The 14,112-nt window shown below is 47.3% G+C and overlaps 1 protein-coding gene across 3 annotated transcripts in view; it reads right to left on the reverse strand.

Annotated features, from left to right (window-relative positions):
• Positions 1-14,112, reverse strand: part of Megf8 (multiple EGF like domains 8) — a 211,678-nt gene that overhangs the window by 129,220 nt on the left and 68,346 nt on the right. For all 3 annotated transcript variants that reach the window (XM_084588754.1, XM_084588753.1, XM_084588756.1), the window contains exon 13: positions 6,415-6,564. In XM_084588754.1, the coding sequence (XP_084444880.1) occupies positions 6,415-6,564 (150 nt within the window). The remainder of the gene's footprint in view (positions 1-6,414; positions 6,565-14,112) is intronic.

Genomic DNA, 14,112 nt, shown 5'->3' on the forward strand with positions numbered 1-14,112 from the left:
TTCTGGCTTGAGATACATCGCTTCTGCATTCCTATTTCTTTTGAGAGGCTCACCAAACTCGCTAATAATAGTTTCAGCAACATACTTCAGGCTAGATGAAAAATAATGTGATGCCCAGCGTCAGATAGTCTGCCTGTCATAAAATTCAGTAGGATGACTCAGTATAGACAGTTACAGTCAAGTGCTTGTCCCCACCTTGATACTGCTTTTATTGGAGGTTGATATTAGCCGTGGTACCAGCTTGACAGTCCGACACTGCAGAGACCGAGGTGACCGGTACTCTTCCCATCCACGTCGACACACATGCTATGTGATGTCAGTGTACATTAAAAAACCACTACTGGGGATCAAAACTTTTGAGCCCTTGACTGCAATCTCCTAATACCGATGCACATTTTCCCCATGATATAACACAATCTGAAGAAAGTTGTATAATTAGCATAACTAGATGTAGGTCAGCATACCAAGCACTAGGACTCCTGTCAGGCATCATTCAAGTTTAATCATCTCTTATTTCAATAAAGAGTTTATCACCTACTTTTACTTGCAGCTATAATGTACAGCTGCCCAAATCCTTAACCAGCTTGCACAAAGGCCGCTTTCTCTACAGTCCTGTGCGTTACAAAGGAGCTAACCAGTGAAAAGATCAAGCCTAACAAGAGGCTCACCAAGCCCTTGCCTAATTTATTTTTATTTATTGTATTTAGAAAATACTGCCGGTCCTTACAGTAGGCCCAAGCAAGAGGAGCATAAACATGTTCTCAGTACCAACGCATCAAAAATGGAACGTCCAAGTAAGCCGAGCCAACACAGTTCTTGAAATAAAAACTGTAAACGCTGTCGGTATTGTGCTGCCAGAGTGATGCAAAACACAAGGCCCGCTGCTGCTGTTTTGCTATCTAGAGACTACTGTGGAGTCACTGCGAAAGGGAGGGGTCAACAGTCATGCTGCTGACCCCCTCCAAAGAGAGCTTCTCCGATAACTGCTGCCACTCAACATCCATTCCATTCTTCACGTGTTGATCTCGCCTCCCCATTGGGCCACATCCTGGTGACATGTTAGGCTCTTGTTTCCTCACTCGTGAGAAGCGAATGGGGAGAGCGCCATTGGCTTGGGTAGAAGGCAAGTGCGTATGTTTTTCCCTCTGAGTTCCCCGGCCTCAGCCAGGAGACTGCGGGTTATGAAAATTGTATGAACGCACGTATCTTGCAAGTACGCATCTTGCACGCACCTTGTAAGTTTGCTCGAGACCAGGCCTGAAAGGAGTGCGGCACTGACGCTTCTGAGTCGGGAGGGTCTGGTTTGGCACAGTTCTTTATCACCGCCGGCCAGTGCCGGTGGCGACACGCATTGAGCCATTGACGTGAGACCTGTGTCGAGATGTGCTCCGCGCATCCCTAATCCTTACTCGTGATGTGTCGCGCACACTTTAATCCTTTGGTTGGCCGTGAAGCCCACAAGTGCCCTTAACTTAGCCGAAAATGCGTGAGTAGCTTTTGCCTTGTGCGCGCAGTGCTGTGGCCCTGCTCTCGGGTGCTGCGGCTGAGATGCGGGTTGCAACAAGGTCTAGGGGCCACTGCAGTGTTTTTAATGTGGCTTTCCATGTAATAAACTCTCGTTCTTATAACTTGTACTCTTGCTTGTGCGCAGCACATGCTGGCTGTGCCCTCTTTATTGCTCCTGGTCTGAATTTCAAAATTAAATCCCCCAATGCAAACTAAAATTTGTTAAGAATATAAAATACAAACATACTAAAACATGATCCTAAAAATAAATGTCATTAAGAATTCGATGTATCAAAAAAATCAGCTATATGGTTTGGTGGCAACTTACTCCACTCTTCCATGGTGTGGGCAAAATGAGTATTTGAAAGCACTAATCCTAGCTAATCCTAACAATGTAAGGCATTAGCAATTGAGCATGACGATTCCTTGTTTGGCATGTATAAAGAGGTGGAGGAAAGGGGTTCAAACTTATGGGCAGCTTATGCTTTTTTAGGGAGCAATCTTGACCTTTCCACAGGTTTGATCCACCCTAAGGCACAGGGGCACATAAAAGACGGCTGTCGCACAAACTAGTTGAAGGTCTGGACAGCTTTACATAAATTGGAGCTAAACATAGAATTGATAATAAAATGCATCGTATAAATCAAAGTGCCCTTTTGCACTTTTGCTACTTTTCAGTTCTCAGAAGCACTGAACAGGCACCTTTTCGTAATGACTGCATGGCTATGGCATGCTGTTTTCACCAATATAAACAAGAAATGTACTGCTATGCTAAGTCAGTGCTAGAAACCTCATACTGTTTTGTCAATGCAATTTTTTTTTTTCCAAGTGCTGTATAAAGAACTGGAGGAATGTTTAGGACTATCATCACAAAGAGACAGAGCCTCCCTAAACAGCACAAGGAGGAGTTATACAAAATAATATATATTATACACTACACATGACATGAAAAAAAAAAAAAATGCAATGTTGAATAAGTAGAAATTAAATAATAAATGCCAATAAAATGTTTCCAAATATACAAAAGGTGATACAATGCCCTTTTTCTTACTTTTGGAAATATGGCTTGCATATGTCTTTCTTTTTTGGTATTAACTATTCCAAGGGTATGAAACAGGTGGCTGTGGAGAGTTGTGGGGAAAATGTTTATTTAAAGTAATGAATTTAATAAAGGATTATGCTATAATGTATCGCAAAATTCAGCTATTTAAAAGGTCTTTAAAAAACATACACTTTTTTCTTAACTTCATACATGACATAAAGAAAACAAAAACCTCATTCTGCCTATCTGCCGAGAAAACATGAAAGAACTAATAGAGAGACGCACCAAAATAAAACAGCATAACAAATAAAATACCTCAGCATATTGAAAATATGCTACACTGTCCCTTAGGTATAAAAATTTGGTGCACCATTCTGCAAACTTTTTTTTTTTTTTTGTGCTGTTCTTGAGGCAGTGGTCCCCACCGAGTTCCCACGGCAGTTGCTATGGGGTCTAGTATAACCTTCGTCCCAATTGCACTGACAAAACACATAGAAACCAAATTACCAAAGAACTAACATGGTATGTATTGAAGTCCATCTTGAAGATGCGCTATTCTCATAACAACATTGCTAAATTGATAAAAACGTCCGTTTTTACCTCGGTCTTTTTGTGCTCATGGCCCAGCTTCAGAGTTTGTGTTTTTCAACTTTTTTTACTTTACACGTTTTGCAGAGGGTGGCAGAGTGCACTCCAGTTTGCCATCAAAATTGAAAAGCTGCTCTAGGATCTGTCCTCTGAAACCCCCCTCGATGTGGCTGAAAGAGCTTCGAACTCGTTGAAGTTCTGTAGGAGCTACCTCACACGCCAAAGCTTTCCCTGTTGCTGAAACCTTGGCACAGATTACTGAAACCCTAGCAAAAGCAAATATAACAGCGGGTGCACAAAGTGAGGATGCATAACTGCTCAAGAGCAAGCTGAAATTAAAAGTATCCTTTATTTAGGCCACTATTTGAAGTCCTGTGCTGATATTTCACTGATTGATCATCCGAGCTGAAGTCAGAGATCATGAAGTTCTCTTAAGCCTCTTTGCTACTGCTGTCATAAAAAAAGAATCCGTAGTAGAAGCAGCGGAATCACGCAAATCGCACTGAAATTGTAGTGTGTCCAGACAGGGGCTCGACGCCATTTTTGTTGGTATTTGAGACCACCATGCTAAAAATAATTACTTTTTTCTATGTTGCCATTAGCAAAAAAGAAAAAAGAAAGAGAAGTGAATCTCATGAAAATCAGAACTGTCTAGATGAAGTCACATTTTCCAACACATGAGAATTTGCATTTGCCAGCATACTGGAAGCCATCATTCATCTATGAACAAGAGTTAAACTCCAGAAACCAAACCAGAGTATGGCTCTTGAAAAAAAAAAGAACACTGCACTGTGATGGTGTGAGACAGAGCGACACTCTTTTAGCTAAAAAAAAATTGGGGAATGCTCTCGCTTTTCTCATTATTTCTATGAATCTTCTTTTGATGTTTATTTCAAAATCTCTAGGCACTGCCATCAGAAAGCCTTGAGTTAGGCATTTCCAATTATCTATGTTTCCCAAAACACAACTACTAAAATTTTAGTCATAAACCTCATACTGTTCATATACATTCCTTAGGGCATTGTTTCTGCTACGTCTCTGGCAACCAGATACCACTATGAATAGAAATTTTGTTCTTAGCTGGTTGCCATGACTAAAGTCCTTTGCGGTCCCAGTTAATGCAGCTAGAGCATGCAATGCACGCACTCAAGTGTTGAATGAATTGCAGCGTTCTAAATATATTGGGAAGCAAGAAGTGCAGGGAAGTAGCACATGGCATTTCATGATGAGTTAGTGATTTGACATGTCAATGCAGGATGCTGAGGTTGATGGCCTCTTGGCCTCTTGCCTACAGAAGAAACTGCCTGCGTTGTCTCTTGAGGTGTCAACACAAACGACTCTATGGCGATGAGCCCTCCTTTACATTCTGCTGCAGCGATGGAAGTGTCTTTTCTTTTCTGTCCACAGGGAGAAGAATGCATACATACTTCACCTATTAACAATGAAAGTGAGTGAACATAACAGCTTGTACCTAAGCCAGGCTGGTGATGTCGATGGGAGAGAATTGACTGTGGAGGCCATCAAGGAAAGAGGTTCAGAGTGCACAGTCCTTATTTATGAATGCTTTTCGGCAACCTGCCCCAAGGAAGCTGGAGCCCACGACTAATTAGCTACTGTATTTCTGCCAAGTTGACAAACAATGGAGGAGGCATTCAGTGTTGTGACATGTATCATTGTCATCGTGCAAGACATTTTCCAACAATCCTTATAAGCTTCCCATCATCCCCACGTTGAATGACTGCGGCAGCGACTGGGAGAATCTAATCATCTCCCGTGAGACTGCTAAGCCAGCAAAAATCTTTCCTCCAGTCATGGCAGCTTCACTCCTCCCAAAGCGCAGCTTGACCACTGCACTGCAGCATGCAGTAGTACAGTAGGTCTTGTGTGCCCCTGTGTTGGGGATCCGGATGCCACTGCCTGCAATTGTAATTGGTGGCCGCTCTGGTATGCCCCTAAGCCCAAGCTCGCGGTGCACTCCCCATTGGCCTTCTTGGAAGAAGTGCTACTTTGCCGCTGACTGGCACCTCTTCCTTGACGCAAAGACTGCCTGCCATAGGCATCTACCATCCACGCATGGAAAGGCATCATTCACAATCATTCAACTGCATTGAAACCTTCATGCTAAGAACAAAACCATAAAGTCCAGCAAGAAGCAAAGAGTTTCCCCGGTAAGAAAAGATTGGGGAACTAATACTGCAGCCTCATGTTCCTGCCAGGGCTCAGCGCTGACTTGACAGTTACCACTGAATGCGGCATGAGAAGAGCCTACAGTATGTCTTCCCATCTATCCAGGCTAGAACTAAAAATTTGCCAGCATTGAGGAAAAAGTTGTCCCAATACAATAACAAATGTGCAATGAACTCGTGTGAGCATTTATTCTGGACCTTCCCCTTTGGTTTGTCCACTTATGCTTCATACTGCGCCTGCCACTCTCAAAGTTAAAACAGTTGTAAATATAGATTTTGACCCTCCCTAAAACCTTACATCAAGCATTACCATATTCATCCCTGCAAAAAAAAAAACCTTGTGTCTCAACAAAAAGCCACCGTCAAACAGATAGAAAACGAAAGGCTCATTATTGAAAGTGACCAGCTTGTTTCCTAAGATAAAAGTAAGTGCTGTCATTTCAGCAGAACTGCTAAGGGCCTGCAGGTGAAGTCCTGAATCAGTGCTGGTTAAAATTGGAGATCTGATGGTGTTTTCGGATACGATCATGCATGTGGTAAGTAAAAATAGAATGACAGAAGCAGAGTGAGTTCTCCGTTATGCCACTGATGCGCTACTGAAATATGACAACATCCTGTTTCAATGTTAAGACCTATCTCAAAATTTTGTCAATGCTTCCAGTGACCACTGCTGTTTCTCAGCTCTGAAGAGGGTTAACCTTCAAAATAAAACAGTATGAATCAGCCCTCATGTCAGCTCATCAAATGCAAGTTAGCGCTGGCAAAAGAAATTTGACACTTTTGGAAAAACCAGGGTGAATCATGGTCAGCAGAGATAAAAGAGACATTTACACTCACACAAGGAGAGAAGCTTGCTGAAGAACATCATTTTCCCCCCCATGTTGCGCTCTCCTTCTGATTTCTTGTATCCCACACCCACAGGGGAGTAGCTTTGATGCTAATGCTTATTTATGGGGTACACAGTTTTCAGCTGTCTCTTTGCATGCAATATATTTAAGTTTTCATGTGCCATATGCTTTATTTTGCTGTTACGGTTTCAGCTGTAAACAGTCTTTTATTCCTCGCACAAGAAGTGAAATACAGAATACTCACTTGGGGCTTCCATGGTCCTCATCAACCCACTCCCGACAGCCTCCATACATAAAGGAGGTAGTGTACGTGGAGAACAGGAAGCAGCTTTGAGTCTCCCGGCACCAGGCACACCGGCCAGGGTCTCCTAGGCATGAAATGCACCCCCTCCTCCTGCAAATGCATAGCAGAATGCTGTACTTACCGTAGAAAAGAAAGGGGCAGCGCAAAAGAAATGGGGACACAAGAGAAGACATACAGATGACCGGACCAGTGCTGAATGTAGGAGAAATGGCACTGATTAATAAGTTGGTTATTCATTTTGAGATATGCAAATGTTCACATGAAAAGCAAGTTGAAGTCAAAAAATGCCAAATGATTCACTTTTTTCAGCTTAATGATGTCAGCCCTTAGAAAAACAATATCACACATTGACCATTCCGAGTACCGTATTTACTTGCATATTGGTCAATATGTTATATAGATTGACCTCACAAATTTGAGAGCCAGAAAACCAACAAAAAAAAGGCTAGGATATTGCACAGGTCTACAAACAGAATTTCCAAAACAACGGCATCAATTCAAGCTGGACTACACTGTCATAGCCTCCTTTATACACTCTGTGCCTGTCAACTCCGCGCTCCGCAGCCATCGCCGCCGCTCCTCCTCCGTTGGCAAGTTACGCCGCTGGCTGCCGAGAGAAGACGACAGCGACGTAGGGTCACCTTCGCCAGGCGAGTGCCGGGTGCGCCGTGTTGCAAAGCGGTCCGGATAGCCACGCGCTGCCGCTGTCACGCTGTTTCGTGGACTGTTCTGCTGTGTGCAAGGTCATGCTTCTACTTTTCTCTGCCTTCGGGTGCTGCAGGAATACAGCATTGCACCAACTGGTAAGTGCCAGCTTTGCAGTCCTTCCGGCGATCACTGCGTAGTATTCAGATGCTTTGAAGCTTGTAAAAAATAGTGACAGCCCTAATGTGTTTATTATGCGTCAATACTGCCGCGAAACCTTCAAAACAGTATTTGTTGTTTTTGAACAGCCGCCGGCATACAAGCTTATCACTCTGATTCTGGACCACGTATCAGTTCCGTAAACTTTGTTTGTTACTGCTCGATGTCGCGAGTCACAACTTTATCAGGTTTTGTTGTAGCGCAAGACGCACCGAGATCTGTCTCGAAGGTTCCGGCCACTCGGGTGTCTTTCCACAATGTTCCAGCCCGTGCTGGTAGCTGTTAGCGACGTTATCTAGATTGTTCTGTGCAGCCTTTAAATTGAGCGTTGCCGAGTGTAACGGGCATTCTTTGTCCGACGACCGACGAGCGCGTTTGTTGCTATCGCCGCCGCCGAGTTGCTTAGTTCTTTTGCGGGCGCAAGTCAGCCCAAATAAAGAGTTTCTTCAGTGCAATCATCGACCCTTCATTTGTGTCGTCGACCTCGTCACCACTACGTGACATCTGGTGGAGGTGCGGGGTATTGATCCTTCAAGCGAAGACCCAAGCCGTGTTCCTGACGCCCTGGAAGACCAGCCTACAGGTCACCGAGCCAGCCGCCGACTTCAAGGCCTACAACCCGAACACGGTCTTCTGCCTGACTCCATTCGATCTCGGAAGGCATCGACGCTGACAATGGCCCAGCCTACAGCACCGGTTGTTTTCGTCCAACCTCGTGAGCCCCCCTGCTTCCATGGACGATCGGATGAAGATGCGGGTGACTGGATGGACCTTTTCGACCGTGTGGCAGAATTCAACGGTTGGAACGACGCTGCGAAACTCAGGCAGGTCTACATTGTTCTTCAAGGACATGCCCGAGTTTGGTTTGAAAATCACGAGACTTCTTTCAAGGATTGGGAGATATTCAAAGCACAGTTCTTGATAGCCTTTACAAGTTCTGTCAGAAAAGAAAGAGCTCAGGCCCTCCTCCAATCAAGAATTCAACTACCAAACGAGCCCGTCCTGGCCTACGTAGAGGAGATGAAACGCCTGTTTCGCCGCGCCGACCCTAACATGACCGAAAATGACAGAGTGAAATTCTTAATGCAAGGCATTAAAGAGTCGCTTTTTGCGGGGCTTGTCCGGAACCCGCCGAAAACTGTGGAAGAATTTGAGAGTGAAGCATCGACCATCGAGAAGACGTTGGATACCCGGATGCGCCACTACGAGCGACCACTTCAACCAAACTACTCATGCCACTACCCCAGCACATCTGCAAGTGGAGAGAACCTTCGGGACCTAATCCGGGAGATCGTGCGAGAGGAGCTCCGCCGAATGCTGCCATCATCGCAACAACCCCAGGTGGCGACACTCACGGACGTCGTCCGTGAAGAAGTTCAGCAGGCGCTGGGCGTTCCTGAAGCGACGGCTGCGACTGTTCCAGCACAAGAAGCAACAGCGATGAACTACGCTGGTGCATTACGTCGCCCTCCGCCCCGACGTGATGACTTTCCCAGCCCTCGCCGCTACCGTCCTGTTCCTGAAAACCGCCCCTTGGCCCCCGCCCGCCAAGCCTACCAACGACCCCCAAACCCCAGAAAGTGCGACGCCTGGAGGACTGCAAACAACCGGCCATTATGCTTCCACTGCGGTGAGGCCGGCCACATTCTGCGCCACTGCCCGTACCGACGAATCGGTCTCCGCGGATTTGCAGTCGACGCTCCACGACCACGCCCAGGTGAACGACCACAAGAAATTGACAACTACCTGCGTAGCGGTAAGATTGCGCCACCAAGCCGTCGGTTCAGATCTCCATCGCCGTACAGGGCCCGCTTTGTGTCGCCAGGCCGTACCTATGATGAGAGTATGCGCGGAAGGTCCCCAAGCCCGCGCAGGGGAAACTAAACAGAGCAACCTTTGGAGGTGAGGTTGCTCAACGGCGAAAAGACGAACATCCTCCGCCGCCGACGACCACTAACGACGACGCAGCCATTTCACTGCCGCTCCACACGACGTCATCGACGACAACACGACCAGACTGCAAGCAGACACCGCCGCCCAGCGAAGTAACAACGGTATGCCCCGGCCATGACCTGAAGAAACGACGGAGCCGAGATCGGACACTAAGGCCCACGTGCAATGCGAGGACGCGAACAAGTGACCTTGAAGTTGATATCAACAGTCGCAGAGTCACTGCCCTAGTAGACACCGGAGCTGACTATTCAGTCATTAGTGGACCGTTAGCCTCTCAGCTCAAAAAAGTTACCACCGCTTGGTATGCCCCCTGATTCGCACCGCAGGTGGCAACCTGATTACTCCATCGGGACGATGCACTGCAAGAATAACCGTAAATGGGCGTACTTACCCCACCAGTTTTGTGGTCTTGAGGCAGTGCTCCCGCGACGTGATTTTAGGTATAGACTTCCTAAATGAACACAGGGCTATCATCGACCTGCGATCCAAGCTCATCAAGCTCTCTGCAGACAAAGCCATTCCTGCTACGACGACGTCGATGCAACACATCGCTCTAAACGTCGTCGATGAAGAATTGACCGTCCCGCCCCGATCAAGCATCGCAGTCTGCGTAGGTAGCGCAAACATCGAAACCGCTGAAGGCATCGTCGAAGGAAATATCCAATTGCTCTTAGAACGAGGTGTCGGCATCGCAAGAGGCATCGCGAAATTCCGGAGAGGTCAAGCTCAGGTGCTGGTAACAAACTTCACCGAAGAATACCGGCATCTCAACAAGGGCACGACGATTGCTTTTCTCGACGAATTAGCCGACCTCAACGATGTATTCGTCCTCCACGACCAAGCGCTGGAAGACGCACCGGACCGATTCCGTCAGCCCAAATTTGACATCAACCCGGCATTGACCCACAGCAGGAAAGACCAGATTCTCAGTCTTCTTCGAAGCTACGGGGAGTGCTTCTCGTCATCATCGAAGGTACGACAAACACCACTGGCCAAGCACCGCATTATAACGGACGAACACGCCCGACCTCTGCGCCAAAGCCCTTATCGTGTATCGGCCCGAGAACGGCAGGCCATTCGCGATCAAGTTGAGGAAATGCTGCGTGATGACGTAATCCAGCCATCGAACAGCCCCTGGGCGGCACCAGTCGTTTTGGTCAAGAAGAAAGACAGCACACTTCGCTTCTGCGTTGATTACCGCCGCTTGAATAGCATAACGAAGAAGGATGTCTACCCGCTTCCCCGCATCGACGACACTCTCGACCGACTCTGCAATGCAAGGTACTTCTCATCGATGGACCTGAAGAGCGGATATTGGCAAATTGAGGTCAACGAAAGAGATCGCGAGAAGACCGCATTCATCACACCGGACGGCCTTTATGAGTTCAAGGTGATGCCATTTGGCCTCTGCTCCGCACCAGCCACGTTTCAACGAGTAATGGACACAGTCCTGGCAGGGTTGAAGTGGCAAATTTGTTTGGTATATTTGGACGACGTTGTTGTCTTCTCGTCAAACTTTGAAGACCACCTAAAACGACTACAGACAGTGTTGGAAGCCATCAAGTCCTCGGGACTAATGCTAAAAGCAGAGAAGTGTCACTTCGCCTACGAAGAACTCCGGTTCCTAGGTCACATCGTTAGCAAGGACGGTATTCGCCCAGACCCGGAGAAAACAGCTGCAATCGCACAATTCCCACCGCCTGCCGACAAGAAAGCTGTGCGCCGATTCCTTGGGCTGTGCGCTTATTATCGACGATTTGTCAGAAACTTTTCGCGGATCGCCGAACCGTTGACGCAGCTTACAAAGGCTGACGTACCTTTTAAATGGGAAGCGCCGCAAGGAGAAGCCTTCGACGAACTCAAGCGCCGCCTGCAATGCCCTCCTGTACTTAGCCACTTTGATGAAAACACCGAGACCGAAATTCACACCGACGCGAGCAGTGTGGGCCTAGGAGCCGTTCTCGTCCAGAAGAGTGCCAGACAGGAGAAAGTAATCGCCTACGCTAGCAGGTCACTCACAAAAGCCGAAGCCAATTACTCGACGACCGAGAAGGAGTGCCTTGCAATCATCTGGGCCACTTCTAAGTTTCGTCCATACCTATACGGCCGACCATTCAAGGTGGTAAGCGACCATCACGCGCTCTGCTGGCTGGCTAATTTGAAAGATCCTTCCGGCCGCCTTGCCAGATGGAGCCTACGACTTCAAGAATTTGACATGACTGTAGTCTATAAGTCGGGCCGAAAGCATTCCGACGCAGACTGCTTATCCCGCGCTCTCGTCGATGCTCCCCCAAAGGATGATGATGACGACTCCTTTTTGGGACCGGTAAGCGCCAGCAATTTCGCAGAACAACAGCGATCAGACCCTGAGCTGAAAGCGCTAGCCGATTACTTGGAAGGAAAGACCGCTTCCCCTCCGGGTGTGTTCAGGCGACATTTATCATCCTTCACGTTAAGCAATGGCCTCCTCATGAAGAAGAACTTCGCACCCAACAAGACCGCGCAGCTTCTCGTAGTGCCTAAAACCCTTCGGCAAGAAATTCTGCAGGCGTTGCACGATGAGCCCACAGCAGGCGACCTCGGATTTGCGCGCACGTTGCGTCGAATCCAAGAGAAGTATTACTGGCCGCGACTGCCTGCCGAAGTTGCCCACTACGTGAAGACGTGTCGTGAGTGCCAACGACGCAAGACGCCACCGATCAGACCAGCAGGACTACTAAACCCGATTCCGCCCCCAATCCTGCCCTTTCAGCAAATTGGGATGGATCTCCTCGGCCCCTTTCCATCTTCGTCTATGGGTAACAAGTGGATCATCGTGGCCACTGACTACCTTACCCGTTACGCCGAAGCAAGAGCACTACCAAATGGTACCGCGGCAGAAGTCGCCAAATTTTTTGTCGAACAAATTCTCTTGCGACACGGCGCCCCAGAAGTGCTCATCACGGACAGGGGAACGGCGTTTACGGCAGAGTTGACGCAAGCCATCCTGGAATACAGTTACACAAGCCATCGACGAACAACTGCGTACCATCCCCAGACCAATGGCCTCACGGAGCGCCTGAACAAAACGATCGCGGACATGATCGCTATGTACGTCGACGCTGAACACAAGACCTGGGACACCATCTTGCCGTACGTGATCTTCGCGTATAACACGGCAGTCCAGGAGACGACCAGAGCGACCCCGTTTAAGCTTGTGTACGGCAGGGAGCCCACGACGACGCTCGACGCAATGCTGCCGCACGTAACCAGCGAAGACAACCTTGACGTCGCCGCCTACCTGCAGCGTGCAGAGGAAGCCCGACGACTCGCACGGCTGCGTATTAAAGACCAACAGCACACCGACAGCCGACGATACAATTTACGACGACGCCACGCAGAGTACAATCCAGGAGACCAAGTGTGGGTTTGGACACCAATTCGCCGTCGCGGATTAAGTGAAAAGTTGTTGCGTCGATACTTTGGGCCATACAAAATCCTTCGCCGCGTCGGACCACTGGACTATGAAGTTATTCCCGACGGAACGTCGGCATCACAACGGCGACGCGCACGCCAAGAAATTGTACATGTTGTACGACTGAAGCCATATTACGCGCGTTAAATAATCTGTGGTGTTTAAACTTTGCAGTGTTGATGTTTAAGTTTCTTTGTTTTGGAACATCGAGGCGATGTTTTTTTAAGGGGGGAGTAATGCCGCGAAACCTTCAAAACAGTATTTGTTGTTTTTGAACAGCCGCCGGCATAAAAGCTTATCACTCTGATTCTGGACCACGTATCAGTTCCGTAAACTTTGTTTGTTACTGCTCGATGTCGCGAGTCACAACTTTATCAGGTTTTGTTGTAGCGCAAGACGCACCGAGATCTGTCTCGAAGGTTCCGGCCACTCGGGTGTCTTTCCACAATGTTCCAGCCCGTGCTGGTAGCTGTTAGCGACGTTATCTAGATTGTTCTGTGCAGCCTTTAAATTGAGCGTTGCCGAGTGTAACGGGCATTCTTTGTCCGACGACCGACGAGCGCGTTTGTTGCTATCGCCGCCGCCGAGTTGCTTAGTTCTTTTGCGGGCGCAAGTCAGCCCAAATAAAGAGTTTCTTCAGTGCAATCATCGACCCTTCATTTGTGTCGTCGACCTCGTCACCACTACGTGACAATACTGCAATAGTAATGTTAGATGCGCACCTGTGCTTTCTGGACTGCAATGCTAATTGCTTTCCTGCTTAGCTCGTCTGCGTAGTGTGTTAGTGTGCTCCTGCGAAGTTTTTTTTTTTGTAGTATACGCTAATTACGAAAATTTGTGATAAAATAGAAACACAAGATTGACCTATTGTGAAGATGACTACTTTAAAGTGAGTTAGACCAAATCTTGCAAAACCTATATTAGTTTCCCTTCTTGCACTCAACCGCATTAAGGCCTGTGAGAAATAATGACAGCACCGGAAGTGTGTTTATTACGCGTCAGTAAGGTAATAATAATATTAAATGTGCACGTGTATTTTCTGGACTGCGATGCGAACTGCCTACCTGGTTAGCTCGTCTGTGTGGTATGTTACATGTGCTCCAGCGCAGTATTTTTTGTTTCGCTAACTGCGCAATTCTGTAAAAAAATAAAAACACAAGCTTTGCTTATTGTGACTATTATTTTGGAGTAATCGAAACAGAAAGATGCAACGCGTACATTTGTCTTTCCTTGTGTTTCTAGTTAAAAAAAATAAAACGTTTGTATGACGCGCTGAATCTTGAAAGTAACAGCTGATACCAAAATTGTTCTCCTTACAGATCTCAATGGCATACTGCGATGCAGTTGTTCCAATCATCTGTAAATCA

The sequence above is a fragment of the Amblyomma maculatum genome, chromosome 1, assembly GCF_055883805.1.
Source record: "Amblyomma maculatum isolate TAMU_Amacu chromosome 1, ASM5588380v1, whole genome shotgun sequence".
Classification (NCBI taxonomy): domain Eukaryota; kingdom Metazoa; phylum Arthropoda; class Arachnida; order Ixodida; family Ixodidae; genus Amblyomma; species Amblyomma maculatum.